General features: G+C 33.6%; 1 protein-coding gene across 4 annotated transcripts; it reads right to left on the minus strand.

The window, feature by feature from the left end:
* Positions 1 to 9,793: 9,793 nt before the first annotated feature.
* On the minus strand, positions 9,794 to 20,311 carry LOC120187492. Of its 4 annotated transcripts, XM_039191202.1 has the most exons (8): positions 20,231 to 20,311; positions 19,781 to 20,025; positions 18,846 to 19,172; positions 18,030 to 18,215; positions 17,543 to 17,635; positions 10,560 to 10,618; positions 10,225 to 10,375; positions 9,794 to 10,140 (listed from the first exon to the last, which is right to left on the minus strand). In XM_039191202.1, the coding sequence occupies exons 3-8, from the start codon at positions 19,152 to 19,154 to the stop codon at positions 10,042 to 10,044; spliced, it is 897 nt and encodes a 298-aa protein (XP_039047133.1). In that variant the 5' UTR covers positions 19,155 to 19,172; positions 19,781 to 20,025; positions 20,231 to 20,311; the 3' UTR covers positions 9,794 to 10,041. The 4 variants fall into 4 exon arrangements, with proteins under 4 accessions (XP_039047133.1, XP_039047134.1, XP_039047130.1 ...); XM_039191203.1 differs by lacking the exon at positions 19,781 to 20,025 and having other exon boundaries at positions 17,543 to 17,632; XM_039191199.1 differs by lacking the exon at positions 19,781 to 20,025.
* Between the last annotated feature and the right edge of the window lie 981 nt (positions 20,312 to 21,292).

Genomic DNA, 21,292 nt, shown 5'->3' on the forward strand with positions numbered 1-21,292 from the left:
ATTTAACTCTTCTTGCATAGCCATAATCCAATGTTCATCATTTAATGCTTCTTTAATATTCTTAGGCTCTATGCATGAGATAAATGCAACATAATTACAAATATTTCTAAGAGAAGATCGAGTTGTTACCCCTTTGGATGGATCACCTATAATCTCACCATCCTTGACATAGTTGTATTCCCTTGGGTAAGAGACTTCCCTTTCTTCAATGGTTGGATTCTCGAGAGGATCATGAGTTTCCTCATTTTTCGTTTCTTCCTTTGATGATGGTTCTCCAACGTAATGTCTAACGTCATTTGTATTTATAACACCTACATCATCATTCACACAAGAATCCTTCCTTGGAAGGAGGTTATCATCGAAAACAACATGTATAGACTCTTCTACAACCAAAGTTTTTTTATTAAATACTCGATAAGCTTTAGAATTTAAGGAATAACCCAGAAAAATTCCTTCATCGCTTTTAGCATCAAATTTGCCAAGATTGTCTTTATCGTTGTTTAAAACAAAACACTTACATCCAAAATGATGTAAATAACTAATGTTAGGCTTTTTATTTTTGAAAAGTTCATATGGAGTTTTCTTTAAAATAGGCCTAATCATTACTCGATTAATAACATAACAAGCGGTATTTGTGGCTTCCGTACAAAAATATTTTGGCAAATTGTTTTTACAAAGCATAGTTCTAGCAATTTCTTCTAAAGTTCGATTTTTCCTCTCAACAACTCCATTTTGTTGAGGGGTTCTAAGTGCTGAAAAATTATGGCTAATACCATTAGAATTACAAAAATCAGTAAATCCAAGATTTTCAAATTCAGTTCCATGATCACTCCTCGCACTAGTTATAGAGTAACCTTTTTCGTTTTGGATTACTTTTGAAAAAGTGATGAATTTTTCTAATGCTTCATCTTTAGTAATTAATAATAGAACCCAAGTGTATCTAGAATAGTCATCTACCAAGACAAATGCATATTGTTTTCCACCTAAGCTAGTAGTCCTAGTAGGCTCAAAAATATTTATATGGATCAATTGTAATACTCTACTAGTTGATACATCATTAATGGATTTAAAAGAAACCCGCTTTTGTTTTCCTTTAGCACAAGCATCACAGATTTTATCATTATCAAATTTTAGTTTAGGCAACCCTCGAACTAAATCACCTTGAATTAACCTTTGCAAAACACTCATACTAGCATGTCCTAATCTCATATGACATAACCAACTATCATGCTCATCCTTAGCAACTAGGCATAAATTAGTCACATTAATAGAATCTAAATGCACCATGTAAATGTTTCCTATTCTATGACCAACAAGCATAATCCGATTAGATGCAATGTCAATAACTTTACAACCATTAGTTTCAAACATGACATTGAATCCTTTATCACAAAATTGACTAATACTCAAAAGATTATGATTTAATCCATTCACATATAAAACATTTTTAATTTGTATGGAAGAGGTATTACCTATTGTACCTATACCTTCAATGTAACCTTTTGAATTATCACCAAAAGTCACTTCTCCTCTATTTTTGGGGTTAAGCTCTATGAACCAGTTTTTGTCCCCGGTCATGTGTTTCGAGCATCCACTATCAAGGTACTATGAATTTGAATTTGTTTCCCGTGCCTTATAGCAATGCTCCTTTCCCTACAAACATAGATTAATTTTTTATTTTTGGTACCCAAATTCTTTTGAGTCCATATTCATTAGTTTCCAAAATCCTAGTCCCCTTAGGTATCCATTTGTGTAGGATATCTTTATCTTTAGTAGTAATTAGTTCTTTAGGAACTTACATACTTCTAACGATTTTTCCATTAGAGGTTCTTTGGGGACCTCTATGATTGTAGTTTTTAAAACCTTTTCTAACAAAGCTGGATTTTGAATTTTCTCCTTTTTCAAAACGTTTTGTTCCAACTTTATCAAAAGAAGTTTTAAGATCATCAATTTTCTTTTGATGATCATCATTGACCTTTGAAAGTAAATTTTGCAAATCCAAATTTTTCTTTTCAAACTCTTCTAGTTTGATTTGCAAATCTTTGATTTTACTTTCAAAATCGCTGTTGGTTTTGGATATGAGTTTATTTTCATTTTTCAATTTTGAAACATCATTTTTATATTTTAAAAACAATTTCTCATAATCCGAAGCCAAGCCATTATATTCCTCTAATAGCTCATCATATGATAAATCATCAAAATCAGATGAGTTAGAGGTTACCTTAGAATCTTCCTCGAATGCCATCAAGCACAAGTTTGCTACTTCTTGTTCCTCTTCATCGGAACCTTCTTCATCGCTCCATGTAGCCACATGAGCCTTGTGCTTATTCTTTGATTGACCATTTCTCTTCAATTGTGGGCAATCATATTTGACATGCCCCGGCTTTTTGCATTCATAGCAAATGATCGAGTCCTTCTCTTTTGGTTCATTTTTTAGGCCTTCATTTTGTTTGAATTTTCTTCTTCGGTAAGGTCTCATCATTTTTCTGAACCGTTTGGCAAACAATGTTATTTCCTCGTCATCGTCATCTTCATTTGAATCACTCTCATCTTTTATGGATTTGAGAGCAACACCAATGTTTTTCTTCTTCTCCTTCTCTTTTGGTGTTTCGTCAATCTTATCGAGGTCCACCTCATCTTTAAGCATCATTTCATGAGTGAGGCGGGAACCGATTAGTTCTTCAAGAGTTAAGGATGTTAGGTCCTTAGACTCAATGATTGTCGTCTTCTTTGATTGCGATGATTTTGGAAGGGAGTAAACTAACTTCCTCACAAGCTTTTCATTTGAAATGATCTCTCCATATGATTTGAGACCATTGACAATCGTTGAGAATCTATCCTTCATAGCTTTGATACCTTCATTTGGTTTCATTCTGAAATTTTCATAACTATGCGTTAGAATACTAATTTTAGATTTTTTACCTCATCGGTACCTTCATGAGTGACTTGAAGCTTGTCCCATATTTCTTTGGCGGTTGTACAAGATGAAACTCTTTCGTATTCATCTGGTCCAAGAGCACAAAATATGATATGAATGGCTTTAGAGTTGAGGTGGAACAATCTTGTCTCTCCTTCACTCCACATTCTTGGATGAGTAAGAGGCTTGATATATCCGTCTTCTACAACATTCCATGCTCTCATGTCACTTGCTTGAATGAAGTACATCATCCTATTTTTCCAATAGGCATAGTTAGCCCCATTGAAGAAAGGAGGCTTGTTGACAGGCATAGTTAGCCCCATTGAAGTGGAGGCCATTGATAACTTTGATTATCGATGTAACTCTTCCCGAATCGACTTAAGAGGCGATTAAACCTTCAAATGAGTTAGGCTTTGATACTAATTGTTGAGTTAATCGATTGACGGAATCGGCCAAGAGGGGGGTGAATTGGCAATTAAAAATTTGGTGGAAGCTTTTGCAGAAAATTGAAAGTAATTGCACAGCGATTTAGAGTGGTTCGACTTTCTCAACCAAAGTCTACGTCCACTGCCTTAGCTATCAACACTAAGGATTTTCCACAAATTCACTAATTTGTCTTTCTTTTGAGGACAAAGAGTAACCCTACAAACCCTCAAGAATTATACCCCAAATTCTTGAGAACACTCTCTCCCAAAGAGAACAATACAAATTTGCAAACTTACAAAGAAATCCTCACAGGGTAGATTGTTTGCACAATTCTAGAACAAAGAAAAGAACACTCAAGAATGAATACAATTGAGTACAAGGAGTGTTCTTGAAAGCAAAATGAATATTGAATGAAAAATAGGCTTGAAATGCTCAAACTTGAGGTTTGATGTTTTCTCTTTGATTCTCTCTTGATTCTAGTTGCTTGTTGTTTCTTGTTTTTGATCAATGGCTTCTAAGCTTGTTTAAATACACCTTCAAATGATTCTGAACATTGGGGCTGATTAGTGGAGTCAATAGAGCCGTTTAAGTGTGAAAACAATTAATTAAAGTAGTTGGGAGCGTCAGTGCATCGATGCATACCCTAGGTGTATCAGTGTAAAATTCAAATATTTTGATCGTTGGACTCTCAGTGCATCGGTGCACTAAGAGTGCAGCGATGCATGAAATGCATTCGATGTTTTGAAATAGCCTGAGTGCATCGATGCATGGTCTTGTGCATTGATGCATCAAATGCACTAAGTGCATCGATGCATGGTATGTGCATCGATGCATAAAATGCATTCGATGTTCAATTAATTCCATGGTGCATCGATGCATGGATTGGTGCATCGGTGCATCACTTTGAAAATTTGATTTTAGGCTTGATTTTGGTTCAAAATACTTTGTGAAAATTGTTTCAAAAATAGTTTAAGTATAAAACACAATTTTACACATTTAGTAAGGTTTGAAATGATCTTGAAAGACTTCGAGTAATAATTTGATATTCGATTAATTGAATCGAATATACTTTAGAAAATTATTTGTAAAATCTTAAAATTCATTTAAACTTAGTTTGTTATATCAAAATATCAAAATGTTTTCAACAACTGTATATAGTTTATGCAGAGTGTTTCTATAAATTGTATCAAGTTGAAAATTTAAGAAGATATTTACAATTAAACCATGACTAAAATGAAAGAAATTAAAAATCAAATACAAGTGGAAAAATGATGATTGTTGGAGGATCATGAGCCTAATTAACCCATAATATCTTGTTGGACAGTCTATTCCCTCTAAATTTCCCAATTTCCCTCTAACTTCCCAATTTCCCTATATTCTCAAAATTTCCTAAATTCCCTCTAAATTCCCAAATAAAATCAAAAGATTTTACACAAAAATCTTTCTTTTAAAAAGTTTTCTCCCACCACTCATTTTGAATAATATATATATATATATAACTAAACTTAAGTGACTAAAATAAAAGATTCTAAAATTAACATTAACATTTAATTATATATATATATATGTATATGTATATACTTATATATATATTCACACTAAGAACACGTGGGAAATATATTAAATGTTAATGTTAATTTTAGAATCTTTTATTTTAGTTACTTATGTTTAATTACATATATATATATATATATATTATTCAAATAAAATCAAAATTTTTAAAAGAAAGATTTTTGTGTGAAAAATTTTGATTTTATTTGGGAAATTAGGAAATTTTGAGAATATATCGAAATTGGGAATTTAGTGGGAAATTGAGAAATTTAGAGGGAATAGAAAATTTTGGAAAGTTGGCGCTAAATATAGTGTCCAACAAGATATTTTGGGTTAATTAGGCTCATACTCCTCCAACAATCATCATTTTTCCACTTTTATTTGATTTTTAATTTCTTTCATTTTAGTCATGGTTTAATTGTAAATATCTTCTTAAATTTTCAATTCGATGCAATTTATAGAAACACTATGCATAAACTATATAAAGTAATAAAGTATATAGTTTATATAAACAATATAGTTTATATTTATATTATTTTTCATTTATGTTATAATTGTTAGATAATTTTTTGTACAAAAATTAAACGGTATGGTTTATATTTATATTTTAGAGAATCACGTTTAATACTAATATTCATTTATTATCAAATTAATTATTATTTTATTGCCAAAATTATTTATATTATTAATGTAAACCATTAATATATATTACATAATAAATACTTTTATTATTAATATTATTTTTTCTTTGTATAAATTAAACTATATAAATTTTCTTTTGCATTATTAATAATGTTTTATCTAATTTACATTTAAATAATTTTATTAATTTTATTAAATAATTTTATATAATAGGTCTATTTATTAATATAATTATCATAATAAATATTTTATTATAACATTTAAAAACTAATCATATTAATATTTTAATTACATCATAAGTTAAAAAATTGATAATTTATAAGATTTCCATGTTAATATATAAGTTAGATAAATATCATATCAGGTCATTAACAAGTCTGATCATATACAGGTCAAGTTAAAAACAAGTCAGGTTAAAAACATGTCAGGTTGAAAACAGGTCAGGTTGAAAATAGATCGAGTAATACCAGTTATTTACCAGGTCAATCTCAGGTTCGGGTTCATATCATTCGGATGTAGTTCAGGTTCGGGTATCATATTTTCGGTTTAATTCGGGTTTAGGTCATTCTCAGGTCGGATGCAGGTCGAGTTCGAATCCACAATTTCCATGTCCAAATTGAGTTCAAGTCAACACTAATTCTGACTCGAGTCAATTTCAAATCACCACAATACAGGTCAAAAATAATTTTAACCTAAATCAATTTCTATTAATTTTACAAATCGGATCAACTTTTTACAGTCCTATTAATATTACATCTCCGTCTATGCTTCTTTGTCTACCCACGAACGCATGCTTCACTCATTCTCCTTTCCATATTTCAAGAAAATTTAAATTTGTCAGTCCAAAAGGTGATCGTATTTTGACTTTATTGGTACGGTGGGTTCAGGCTTTATCCATTTTAAATTCTTAATTCATCAACTTTAGGCGTTTGGTTCGTTAGAATATTTTTTAGAGAATTAAAATCTGTGAAGGAATTAGAATCTGTGAAGAATTAGAATCTGTCAGGTACTAGAATTCAATTCCATATTTTGTTTAGTTCGCAGACATGTCAGATGAATTTGATTTCAGTAATGTAAAATGATAGGATTACCTTTTTTTTGTTTAATTTTAGTTTACTTTATAAATTACATGTAGTAATATATTATAAAAATTTTAAAAAATTAAATTTTAATTTTATTGATTGATTATTCATTTCAATAAATTATAAAAATCATACTAATAAACATAATAAGTTAAAATCATCCCAATTATAGATAGACATGGGTCGGGTTGGGTCTGGTTTTTGGTCCACCCGACCCGACCTGAGAACAAGGGTACCTCCATCCGAGACCCGACGCGACCAAAATAAAGTTTCACCCGACCCGACCCGAATATATGAATTAGAAACCTGACCCGAAATAATAAAAAAAATTATTTTTATTCAATAAAAACAACGACTTAATTGGGAAAAATATATATATATATATATAGAGGGGTATTATTGTAATTATTCCTAAATATATAAGGTAAAATTATATATTTTTTGGGTCGGGTCAGGTATTTTTCACCATAAACCTGACCCGACCCGAATATCACACTTAAAAAAATCGACCCGACCCGACCAAAATAAAGTTTCACCCGACCAGACCCGAATATATGAATTAGAAATCCGAACCGACCCGACATAATAAAAAAATTATTTTTATTCAATAAAAACAGTGACTTAATTGAAAAAAACTATATATATAGAGGTATTATTGTAATTATTCCTAAATATATAAGGTAAAATTATATATATTTTCGGGTCGGGTATTTTTCACCCTAAATCTGAACTCGACCCGACCCGAATATCACACTTAAAATAACCGACCCGACCAAAATAAAGTTTTACCTGACCCGACCCGAATATATAAATTAGAAATCCGACCCGACCCGAAATAACAAAAAATATTTTTATTCAATATATGAATTAGTTATCAAAAGATTGATGAGGGTAGTATGGTCAAATTTCAATTCCCTCCAACAAGAGAATTGAATTCAATCATAGAATGGATGGAATTCACTTTTCCTCATTTGATGGAAAGTTGAAGCCATGAGAGATTCCAATTCCCTTGGAAAACTTGGACCAAACATGGGAAAGCGGTGGAATTAGATTCCAATTCTCCTTAATTCTAAGGGATTCATGCCAACCAAACACCATCTAAGGGGAATTTTATCGTGCGCCTGGCTTAATATACGTTTAAGGAAATATTTTATCAGTTTTGTTATTATTTTTTTAATAAAATCAGTAAAAAAAATTACCTAAAATATTATTATTTCTACCTAAAATATTAATATTTTTTAACATTTTCAGTAAAGTGTCCAATAATAACAAAACCAGTAGAAAAAAAATAATGTTTTAGGTAGCGCTTTACCGGATATGTTAACAAAACCGGTAAAACACCCAATAATAACAAAACCGGTAAAAATAATAATGTTTTATATAATTTTTTACTGATTTTATTAAAAATAATAATAACAAAACCGATAACACTTTTCTTTAACCTTATATTAAGTATGTCGTACGTGAAAAATTCCCCTTTATAATGTTAGAGGTTTAAAGTATGATCATTTAGAAGTTTGCATTTGAAAGAAAAAAAATTATGATTGCACGAAAAAAAATGTTTCTTCTATTTTTTAATGGAGTTAACCTATCTATAATGTGGACGAGTGATGATTTAATCTGTAATCATTATTTTTTGTTCTTTGAAATTTATATCAATTGTTTTGTGAAATTATGTATAATATGAGAGTATATTATCTAAAAATACAAATAATAATTTAAAACAAATATACGTCTTTATCAGACATATATCATAAGTAATATATGTGAAAAGGATAAATTAATTAAGGAGCATGCATGATGAATTATGATGATAAATGTACATAAACTTGAAGGTTTCTCAAAGTTTGTCTGAAAAAGAGGAGAGGAAACCCTTCCTTCCGGCAATCGAGTGGGAAAGCAATAATTATTTCAGACCATTTCTTGTTTGTTTTTGTATTAGAAAAAAGAAAAGAAAAATCTCAAATTTCACATCACAGCTCATTTGCACGTTTGATGCTAACCCATTTCAACATTTTCTTCTTTGTCCTTGTCTCTTTCTTATTCTTGAAATCACTTTTGAAGGCAATGTTGTTTGAACAATATTTATTATTATTATTATATATATATATATATATATATATATATATATATATATATATATATATATATATATATATATATATATATATATATATATATAACAATCAAAAAAGATATTTAAGAAAATAATTAACTTTTTATCATATGGACGAATATGCGTCGTTATGTTCTTCAAAAATTAATATTTATCTATTATTATTATATAGATATAAGTCTGATCAAATTCAAATTTTATCTTTGACAACTCAAAATCAATAAATTTAACATAAAATTTTCAAATTTTCACTGTTTAACATTGTTTAATATGTATTTTTTAATTACTTAAATATAATCTTTTAAATAGTTCACTCATTATTAAGTAATTGAAAATAAAGCCTATATATTATCATCTTCATTCGACACGGGCTTGTAAAAATGTGTAGTAACATGCATCACAAACGTTTTCTTTTTTCCAAATAAAATCTTTTTTAACAATTTTTTTATCTTCTCTCTTTTCTTTCATTTTAATTTTGATCAGTGCAAATTTAGGAAGTTTTGTCCGAATTCCCCGTCACATTAATAAAGATATATCCTATAAACATGTTTTCTTAAAAACGCGATTAACATAGTTCGAATTTTCCAAAAGAGTATTGTTTTTTTTTTAAATAATTTTTTTAAATGTCAGTTAATAAAAAAATAGTTTTACTCAGATAAAAATTCCACTTTCGATGCTAAGCTTATATCTTCTTTTGCAAAAAATAAAAAATAAAAATAAAACATTATTCGATAATTTAGGGGAAATAAACAAATACAATGACAGAAAAAAACCCAACATCAAGATTACGATCAAATGGAAACAAAGTATCATAAAACATTGCAACAAAGTTTAAACATTTTAGAGATTATGTTAGTTATGTGCACTGCCAGTGTACAGTATCTTCACCAACCTGTATGTTTCTTGTTCAATTAGAATATGAAGTTATGTAGTAATCAATGGAGGGTCTGATACTGACCAAGATTAGGAACCCCATGATTGCTTGTTATAGGTAGTTCCTGTAGTTCCACTTTAATAGACCAAAAATTGCAGGTCTTGAAACTATTGTGCCGCCCAAGATTAGGAATCCATGATTGCTAATGAACTTACAAATATGTTTCAATCTATGACTATACTGCATAGATCCATCAAAGTACTAAAGTTTAAAGTCTGACTTTGTCAACACCTTTAAGACAAGAACAATTTACATGGATCATTAGCATACCTGCAGAGAATCTTCTGATTGTATTCACTGATCGAAGGCCATGTACAATAATAGTCTTGATAGATGGTCATGTATAACTGCTGTCATGGTTTCCGAAAGATGGCTATAATGTCGGGGTTGTACTACATTGCAATTGTGCAAGCATTTTGGCCTTCTCGACGGCTTCAACATAGTAATATAATCTCCAGAGCGTCGCATTTTCCTGCAAGACAAGACATTTCCTTGGTACAGGTTTGAAATTCTAAATTAACTCTTGAAATCATGTTACTTGAAGCTATTTCTTTACCTCCATTTCCAGGTCAACAAAGATTTCTTCACCGCAAGTATTTCCAGTTAGCCTACCACGTTGGATAATTTCAACCACACGGACAAGATTTTCATTGGGTAGCTTTTGTATCATTTTCTGAAGCTGCCGCTTCTCAGTGTGTGTCATAGACCTGTAATTTAAGTTTAAAGCGCAAAAACTGATTGAAGCAACGCAAAAAGTGGCACTATTATTATAACATCATATTCACATGTGAAAGGTAAAATACATAATATGAGCACCTAATATCCGTTGCAGAATAGCACAATGTCTAAAGCACACTCAAAGCTGTAAGTTCCTCGGGAACAAAGCCATACCTACACTTGGACATTATAGCATCTAAAGTTTCTTCAAGCTTTTGTTCCATATGCACTAGCTGAAGAGAGATGTCACTTGAGTTCAGCTATAAAAAAATTTCGGGAAGTGGCATGCATGATACAGAAGAGTATGAAAAAACAAAGGATAAAGTACAAAAAATCACTAAATTATGCTAAAATGATCTTTTTGACCACTGAAATATCAAAAGTTACAAAAAGGTCATTAAACTTATTGTACTGTTGAAAAATGGTCACCGCGCGTTATAAAATAGAGATAAATTTCCATAAGTTTAAAGACCATTTTGTAATAATTTGATTAGTGCAATGACCATTTTGTAACAATTAGATAAGTTTAATGACCATTTTGTAACAATTAGATAAGTTTAATGACCATTTTGTAACAATTAGATAAGTTTAATGACCATTTTGTAAGAATTCAATAAGTTTAATGACTATTTTGTAACAATCAGATAAGTTCAATGACTGTTTTGTAACAATTTGATAAGTTCAATGATAATTTTCTAACTTTCAAAACTTTAATGACCAAAAAGATAATTTCAACATAGTTTAGTGAGAATGATATCATCACCTCAAAATAGAAGAATAGTTGGCATATGTCATGGAGAGAGTGAGCGAGCGAGAGTGCAAGTTTTCTGATGGAAAAGTGAGTGAGGTCCATGGAGGGGGTACTTGGTCTGCGTTTGTTGATAATCTTAGTCGGAGAGTGAGCAGAAGAACATTAGGGAACATTTTAGTTATCATGGCAAAGTCATTAGGGTGTTTATTCCATTTATCAATAACAGACTGAAATACAAGGATTGCACATTTGCGTTCGTTCACTTTGCAAGCAAGGAGGATCTATGCAATGCGGTGGAGAAGATGAATAATGTCAGGGTTGATGGGAAGATAATTTTTGTGTCAGTGGCTAAATATGACAAGCTATCTGAGATGAAGAGTCGTGAAGGGTTTAGAGCGGGGGTTCCAAAAGGGTAGAAACAGGTGAGTTGAAAGGCAGAAGAATGACTTCTCCAGCACAAGTGGCAGAGAAAATGGAGAGGATGAATAGGTTCCTTGATGGAAGAACGTATAGAGACACGGTAGTTGGGGTGAAAAATGTTCCAGAGGGTCTTCAAGTAAGCAGTCAAGGGAATAAAAAAGAGGAGAAGAAATCTTTGGAAGTCTTTATCCCGGTGGAAGAGAGATTATGGTTGAAATCTTCACTTACTGGCATTTGTAAAGATATCTTCGAAGTTGACTTTGTGCAGAAAGCCTTACGGAACGAGGGCTTCAAAGCGAAAGTGATAAGGTGGGGTTTTGCGAGAATGCGTGTCTTGTAGTTTTTCAGTCGGTCGAGGAGAGAAGAATTGCAATGGAAGAAAGATGGGAAGCTCTGTCGTTCTGGTTTCAATTATTGGAGCCGGTTGTGGAAGAGAGGGGCATCCCATTAGCTTATTGTGCGATTTCAATGGTTGGTGTTCCATTAAACTGTTGGTCGGTCCCGTTCTTTTCTAGTTTAGCATCCAGATGGGGCAAGTTAGTTAGAATTCAAGATCAAACTGCACATAGAGTGGATTGCAGAGTGGCACAGTTGTTACTAAGGGTTGAGAGTCCATTTGATATTCCCAAACATGTCATCATCAATACATATGGGAGGAAGTTCATGATTAAAATTAAGGTTGAATGTGTGGAGGATTTTTTTCCTGAGTTAACAGACATGGAGGAAGAAGAAGTTGCAGAGGACCCATGGGAGAAAAGTTCTTTGGAATGGAGCAATGAAGAAGTGCAAAATGGACAAGAAGAGCAGGTGGGAGAGGAGCTGCCAGAATCCCAAAATAGGGTTGACGAATGGGTTAGAAGTTCCCAACAAGGGATAAACACAAATACCGAGGGGGGTTTGAATTTAAACATAGGTATGGAAAATACGTTTGACCTGTGCAAAGATGTGACTGAGGCAGGTGATGTCTCCATCCAGCAGGAAAAGTCGGAAGAAGTTAATGAAGGGAGAGAAAGTGGGAAATGTCTGGGAGATCCTCCCAGTGAGCATGAGAAAGTTGACTGTGGGAGTGGGTTTCTTAGGGGCTCGGTAGTACAGGTGAGGAGTGGGCTGGATCAAGAGAAGGAGAGATTAAGCAAGGATTATTGTATTACTACAACGGGATTCAATGTTGTGCAGTATCATACTTCCCTGCAGGAGGGGTCTGTTTCTGTGTCTACTCAAAAAAATTCTAGGAAGACTGCACCTGGGAGTAGAGTGGGAAGGGGTAAGTGCAAACGTGTTTATTCACGATCAAGGAGGGGGGGGATCTAGGAGCCGTATTGGTACAAGTTCAGAGCATGCTTATAATAATGAGGAAGTGGATGGGGCAGAGGCTTTGGAGTGCTGAAACGTAAGTGAATTGTTAGGGGTCACATTAAGAGGGGGGAAAGAAGCTTTTATGAACAAAACGATTCTTTTGATAAAGGAGAGAGAAGTACAGGGGGTAATTAAGGGGTGCTGGAATTCAGGGTTATAGCTGGATATTGATGACTAGTTGGAATTGAATGTCTTGGAATATTAGGGGTTTGGGTAGGAGGGTAAAGGCTAGAGTTGGTAGGAGGGTTGTGGAGGAGAGAAAGCCTTTAGTTTTATTCATTCAGGAATCGAAAATGGAAGTGTTGAATCAATCGGTAGTGAGGAAAATGGGAGGAAATTTGTTGACAGCTGCGGCAGTTTCAGCAGTTGAAGGTTCTGTTGGTGGTCTGATTACTTTATGGAATGAAAAAGAGTGTCAGGTTCAAGAGGAGATCATTCATAGGAGATTTGTAGCAGATAAGGGTACTATTGATGAGGTACTAGGGTCTTGCTGGTTCTTAAATGTGTATGGACAGAGTGTGGATTCAGAAAAGGAGGCGTTCTTTGGGGAGCTACTTTTATTTTTGGAGAATTTAGACAGTCCAGTCTGTCTCGGAGGGTACTTCAACGTGGTTATGCCACAGGAGGAGAAGATTGGAGGTGCAGTGAATTTAGCTTTAATGTTTGCTTTCAGAGAATTTGTGAGTAAAGCTAATCTAGTGGATTTGCCTATGGTTGGAGGTCGATTTACATGGTGCAACAATAGAGAAATTCCAACTTATGAGAGACTTGATCGGTTCTTAGTGGATCAAAGTTTTTTATCAATGTTCCCCATGATAACACAAAAACTCCTAGAAAGGCCTGCTTCAGATCATAACAGCATCTTGCTGGAAAATAGGGGATGAAATTGGGGCCCGAAACCGTTTAAATTATTTAACTATGTCATGGAAGAGGATGGCTTTTGTAAGATGATGGAGGGAGAGCTGCACAAGCTATGTAGAGTGGAGAATAGACAACCGATTTCTACCGTACTAATAGGAGTGCAGGAAGCAGTGAAGAAATGGTCTAGGAAGGGGTATTTAGAGTATCCCGGGAGAATAAATAGGTTGGAGAAAGGAATTCATGAGAAGGAACTTCAGTTGCAACAAGGTCTCCCCATGATTTCTATGAAGAATTTAGTGGAAGCAAAGAAAGAGTTGTGGGACTTGTATAAAAAAGAGGAATCGATTTGGCTACAAAAGTCAAGATTGAAGTGGAGTTTGAATGGGGATAAGAACACTAGATTTTTCCACCAATGTGCAAGAGGTAGAGGAAGGAGAAATGGTATCAAATCCATCAAAGTAGACAATGAAGACATTTCAGATCCAAAATTAATTAAAACTTCAATGGTGCATTTTTCCAAGGGGTTGTTTAATCAGGAAAATACATTGGAAGTGGAGGAGCTGGACCTGGATTTTTTACAACTCTCGAAACAACAGATAATGACCCTTGAGAAGCCTTTTTCTGAAGAGGAAATGTGGGGTGTAATTGCTAACTCGGATAGTAACAAAGCACCTGGCTCGGATGGACTGAATTTAGGTTTTTTCAAGAAGTTCTGGTCAAGTTTGAAGGAAGTTCTGTTGCTTTTTTTTAAGGAATTTTATGAGGGAAAGGACTGGGATAATGACACCAACCACTCTTTCCTCTCTCTTATTCCTAAGAAGGCCAATCCGGAGGGGTTAGAAGATTTTAGGTCAATTAGCCTAGTTGGGGGTTTCTATAAAATTCTTTCAAAAGTACTAGCGAGAAGGTTAAGCTTGTGTATTAGTGAAGTTATTAGTCCATCTCAATTTGCATTTATACAGGGGAGACACATTTTGGATTGTTCGTTTATAGCAAATGAGGGCATTGAGTGTTGGAGGAAAAAAGGATTGAAGGGAGTTGTTTTTAAGGTGGATTTCAAGAGAGCCTATGATTCGGTTGATTGGAGGATATTGGTGAAAATAATGAGCAAAATGAGGTTTGGAGATAGATGGAGTTCTTGGATGTACAAGTGTATCTCAATAGCTTCCATTTCGGATTTGGTAAATGGGACACCTACAGAGAGAATATACACTACTAGAGGATTAAGCCAGGATTGTTCATTATCTCCTATGTTGTTCAATTTGGAAGGCGAACTGTTACATCCAATGTTGGTGAAAGCAGTGAACAAAGGGCTATTTTCGGGTTTTGATTTAGGCTCGATGGGTCGTTCTTTCATGTTATCACACTTGCAATTTGCGGATGACTTAATAATTTTTAGCAAGGCTTCTACTCATGATTTGGTGAATATTAGAAGGGTGCTTTTAATTTATGAATTGTTGGTGGGGCTGAAGTTGACTCTGAATAAGAGCAGAATTTTTGGAATCAATGTGGGGGAGGAGGAGTTAGCTTCTTGGGCCAAGGAAATAGGTTGTGTAAGAGGAGCTTTTCCATCGGAGTATTTAGGTCTACCGTTAGGGGCTAAGAGGAATTCTTTTTCCTTGTGGGAACCGGTGGTACAAAAATTTTATAATAGTTTGGCTGGTTGGAAGGCAAAGTCTTTATCTTTGGCTGGACGGGCAGTTTTGGTTAAATCAGTGTTGTGCTCTCTTCCAATTTATTACCTTTCTATTTTTAGGATCCTTATTAGTGTTCTCAACAAATTATATTCTATCATGGCGTCTTTTCTTTGGGGGGATCGATAGAAAAAAAGACCAAGATCCATTGGGTCAAATGGGAATTGGTGTGTAAGCCAAAGAAGTTGGGGGGTTTGAGGATTCCAAATCTGTTGCTATTAAACAGGGCTCTTATGGGGAAGTGGGTGTGGAAATTTGCTGCAGAAAAATTCTTTTGGTGGAAAACAGTGGTCTGTTGTGTAAACAATATAGATCCAAATTCAATGATGATCCGGAATACTTGGACAGCACGTACTTCTTGGATTTGGAGAGGAGTTGTTAAGAACTTTTCAAGTGACGCATTTGGGGATTGTTTTAGGAAAAATTTGTGTTAGCTGAGAATGGAGAAACAGTGCAGTTTTGGCATGATGTATGGTTGGGTACGGTTCCTCTGAAAGATAGGTTTCCAAGGTTATTTGCTCTGTCGAATAACAAAGGGGGGAAGGTTGCAGAGTTCAGGCTATATAATGATTCGGGTGGGGTCTGGGATATTCAGACAAGAAGGAATCTGTTGGATTGGGAGGTTGAGCAGTGGCTGCAGCTTATCTCTCTCTTGAACAGTTACTCATTATCATTAGTTGAGGATGATTGTTGGATTTGGTTGGGAACTGGTGAAGGTTGTTTTACAGCAAAATCATGCATGCAATTGTATTTTGATAGAGAGGGTAATGATGAAGTAGAAGGTAATTGGGAAAGATATGTTTCGAAGGGGGTAGCTACACCACGAGTGGAAACCTTTGTTTGGCAACTTGCTCATCACATAGTAGCGGTGAAGGAGGAACTGCTAAAGAGAGGAGTTACTGGGGTGGACGACACTGTGTGCTCTTTGTGCAGGAAGTGTAATGAGTCGGTCTCACATTTGTTTCTGCACTGTGATGTGGTGTGGGACCTGTGGACTAAGTTCTTAAAGTACTGGAATGTTTGCTTTGTGGTTCCGGCTAAATTGATGGAATTCTTATTTGCGTGGGATGAGCTAGTTCCAAGATCTCTCATATGGAAGCTTATCCCTAGGACTGTGTTGTGGTTGGAAATGTAGGAATGAGGTGATTTTCCAGCAAGGGAAGGTTGATTCTGCGTTGTTGTTCTTCATTACAAGGTTCAGAATTGTTTCTTGGTTTGGAACTTCATTTAAGGATGTCCATATTCCTTTTGATTCCTTGATGGGGGACTTAAAACTAGCAGACTGTAATGGTAATTTGAAAAAGAGGACTCCTTCTTCTAGGTGGAGTCCTCCGGAAGGGTTTTTAAAAGTAAATGTAGATGGTGCAATGGTCAAAGGTTGGGATAAGGGGGGAATTGGTGGATTGATTAGGGATGGTAGTGGTTCGGTGCTTGGGTCGTTTTTAGAAAAGGTAGGGGTAGGTCCTCCTTTACTTGCAGAGCTTTTGGCGATCAAAAGAGGGTTGATTCTTACGGAGGAAGTTGAGGAAGTTGGTTACAGTCCAAGCCAGAGGATTATAATGGAATCAGATTCGACTAATGCTCTAAAGTGGATTAAAAATCCGGACCTTAGTACTCCTTTGTTTAAATCCTTGGTGACGGATATAGCTACTCGTGTGGAAAGGAAGGGTATTATCACAAGGCATATTTCGAGAGCTGCAAATTGGGAAGCGGATGAATTAGCAAAAGCTGGTATAGGGTGATTTTTGGGTTTCTATTGTGGTTAAAGGTGTTATATCTTGGCTATTCTTTTTAAGGGAGTTATTAGGGTGCGTTATGTATACAGAGTTGTGGCTTAAAGGTTATGTTGTTAGTAGTTAGTCATGTAGGTGTGGAGGTGTATTATGGTTCTCATTAATAAAAGTTAGAGGCACTCTTTTCCTTCTTCCTATGCCCTTCATGTTATGTTTATAACATGTAGGGTATGAAGGGGATTTTTAATGAGGCCTTTTTTATAAAAAAAACATAGTTTAGTGACCATTTGTGTACTTTACCCAAAAACAAACTATTGAAAAGGACAATTTCCAGAAAATCACCGTTGAGGATAATTCATCAGAATATTTTCTCATTGTTTCCTCTACCAGGAGCTGGTTGTCGTTCTTTAGAAGGAACTCCAAATCATCTTCCTTCTACCAAAAAAGGAAAAAGTATAATGAAACACATTTATTGACAAGTTACTAATGATAATGCCTAATTTCGTAAGCACAAGCTCAAGAAAAAAATGCCTCAGCTGCTTCAAATCGAATATGCATACATGACTATAGATACATAGACATACGATATGCAAATATATCTAATGCCGCCAAAAGTTCCACAGAACAAACTAATTGCAACAGTTAGACTGCAAAAGCGTCTGAATATCTAGAATCTTTCCATTTTCAGTATAATAACTTGGCAATTGGAATTTTATACAATCTAATGACCTATTTGAAGATAATGCATGTGCTCCTTTAATCATGCATGAAATAAATTTCTGGTGAATCAATACCAAGAATCAACAATGGGATAAGTGTGAAATATAACCTCTTTGCAAGATCCAGATTTGATAGGACAAGAATTTCCTGAGATGTTGGTTGATGAGCAGGAAGGCGGCATCTTAAGTTTCTTACTGGCATCCTGGGATGCATCAACATCTAATGCTGAATTCACCAAGCTGTTGCTTCTGAGCTTAAAACGTAACTCAGACATAGCCACAACAGGGTCTAACATCTGCAATAATCAAAATTTTCGGTTATTACAATATTTTCCCCTCTGAAAGATGGGAGCCAAAAACCAATTCTACATTATTGTTTCATTGACCATTTACTTAGAAAGAAGGGAACCGTTAAAGCAGCAAGCCAGCTAAAGGTTACTACGAAGCGATAAAAACTAGAAAGGAATTCAAGTGACTATAGGAATGTACGTGTCCTTCAAAATAGAATATTCAGTGCAAGAAGTTTTATGACTTGCACCCATGAAAACATTGGTAGAGAAAAATGAAACTAATAATTTCTTCATGACTGGTCTGAATTGGGATATATCTTGATCATTAGAAACAAATTAGTGCTTTGAAATGGCAGAGAACATAGAATCAATGTTTACGAGAGAGGGATATTAGGTACACAAGCATGAGGACAATGAGGATTCCAGATTTTGCCTATTAATAGTTTTTCATTTGTCTTAGGAGATAATATGATTGTTTGATATTATAAAAAGATAAAAAAAAATTGTACTATTAACTCTAGAAGTTCCGAAAACAAAAACCATAAGCACTTCGAGAAAATCAAATTCCACAAGTACCCAATAGTAGGAATCATTACTCATTTATCTTCAGAAAACAGGATTGGAAAGAACATGTACCTCATCAACTTCCATTGTGAGATCATTCACGCTCTGCCTAAGTAATCCCTTCAATCTTCCTTTCTTGAAATCTGAAATCCCAGCAACAATGCTGTTTTGGAAAAGTGAATCAGCATCTTTACAACTGCAGTCCAAAGTGTCTTTACCACTGACAACCCCATATTTCCCTTGAGACAACTCAGATGCATTGGAAATGGCCAAGGCATTTTCATCTTCTGACAACAGATCAGCTATTTGACAAGCATAGAAGCCAAACAAATCTGGTCCAGCTTTATATTGCTTACTCAATTTTTTTGGAGCTTCTGACATGATAGATGTACTACTACTCTGCATATGACAACTATATCCATTAGTTGAAATGTCATCAAATCGATCCGGATAAATAACTTAAGCATAATAGGAAGAAGCACCATGATAAATATACTGTGAGAAGTTTCCACCAACACTATATTTAGAAAAATGAATTTGAAAATTTGGATTTAAATTTCATTTTTATATAAAATTATGCAAATGAAATGCAAACACTATGATTATGTAAAAGTTAGTAAGATTACTTATTTGAAAACCTTATTAATAAATGGTAGTTTTGATTACTAGATCAAATATACATTCTTTAATAACATTGTATCCATTTGTCTTAACTTTACAATTAAACTAAATAACGATGACCAAAATTGTGACAATGAAATGCACACATTATGTAAAATGAATTAAGATTCGTTAGATTACATGTTTGAAAGATATTAAAACATGAACTTAGATTCACAGATAACTCTATATATATCAAATATTCAAATTCACCTATAACAGACATCCAAAACATCACAGAATTTGAAAAATATCAGAATATAACACTTATATGTGCTTTATTACACAATATATAGTATTTTTTAAAGTCAAATCCATTTATTGAAATTCAAGTCTCCAAGACTAACCTAAAACTTATCTGAAATCCTTACTAAGAAATTATAGTTTTGATAAGTACGTTCTAGGGTTTCAAATAGGGGTGGCATAGTGGTGACGCAGCCGCTGTTTCCTTGTAGATGCACCTGCGCCAACGTAAGGGCCTCAATACTAGTGTGCGCAAAATTCACGTCAATAGCGGGGTATCACGGCCGCAAAAAGCAGAATAACAGAAAATAGCGACGATAATGGCCCGCTATTCCGGCAAAACCAACATCTTTCTCTCCCAAAAAAAAATTATTAATCTCCACAAAGTGAACACAAAGAGAGAGAAGAAGATGAGAATAGTAACAAACAAACGGATAATCAAATATGGCAAGGTAGTTCAGACACAGATCAGATAACATAAACCGATCCATAGCTCAAATTCTAAAGACGTAAAGCAAAAATTTTGAACATAATTTTAGGGTTTCAAAACTTACCGGCTAGGATCGGGCACCGGACGTGGAGGATGGTTGTGTTAAAACTTAAAAGTAGTGGAACTTTTAAAACAGAAAAATAAGAAGTGAGTTTTCTTTTCAATTGTCATTTAAAGTTAACTTATACTGCAACTAATTAATCACATTGATTTAATTAAAGATTTTATATATTATATTATAATATTATTTGAATTAAATTAAGGGTAAACTACTCCAATAGTCACTAAACTTTGAGTAAATTTTCTTTTTTCTCATTAAACTTTTAAAAATTACAAATGGATCACTATCATCATCAATTTGTTACAAAATGGTCACTCAATGTTAATAGTTATTACCCTTTGTGACAAAAAATTGAACTAGATATTTGAACATTCTCTATCTTTCTTAAAGGCTCGATAATTTTCATAAATAAATTTTTTTTGTTCCATAACATTAGATAAATAAATACAATGATTATAGTATTTCTTATTTCTTTCCAAATAAGGGAAAATCATCGTTCTACCTTATATTAAGTGGTGTTTCCCATTGGTTTGAAACGTTGAAATGTTAACAGTTTGACTTTAAATTTTTTTAAAAGAAAATTTGTGATTCACCGCTTTAGTTGGAAATGAGAGGGATATCACTCTACCTTATATTAGGTGGTTAACTTTCTCCTGTTAAATGCACTAATTGATTAATTTTCTCTCTAAAAAAATTTAATTGATTAAATAACATTGTATTTGTTTAAATAAAAAGGGATAATTAATTAAATTAAAATTTGAATATATAAATTACATTGCAAAGACAATAATTAATCCACTAAGTATTGATTTTCAGGCGTTTTAGGGATGCTAATCCTTCCACATACGTAATCGACTATCGAACTTTTGTTTTTCTATAACACATGCCTAAAAGTTGTTTTAATAAATTTTAAAATTAAATTTTATTAAAATGACAACATTTTTTGGTGATCAAATCACACCCTAAACAAATATTGGTAGTGACTCTCTCAAACCTTATTTTTTATTTTAAAAGGAAAACTCAATTTTAGTTAAAACGAACCCCTAAAATTAATTTATCGATCTT

This window comes from Hibiscus syriacus, unplaced genomic scaffold (genome assembly GCF_006381635.1).
Source record: "Hibiscus syriacus cultivar Baekdansim isolate YM2019G1 unplaced genomic scaffold, ASM638163v2 tig00113725_pilon, whole genome shotgun sequence".
NCBI lineage: Eukaryota > Viridiplantae > Streptophyta > Magnoliopsida > Malvales > Malvaceae > Hibiscus > Hibiscus syriacus.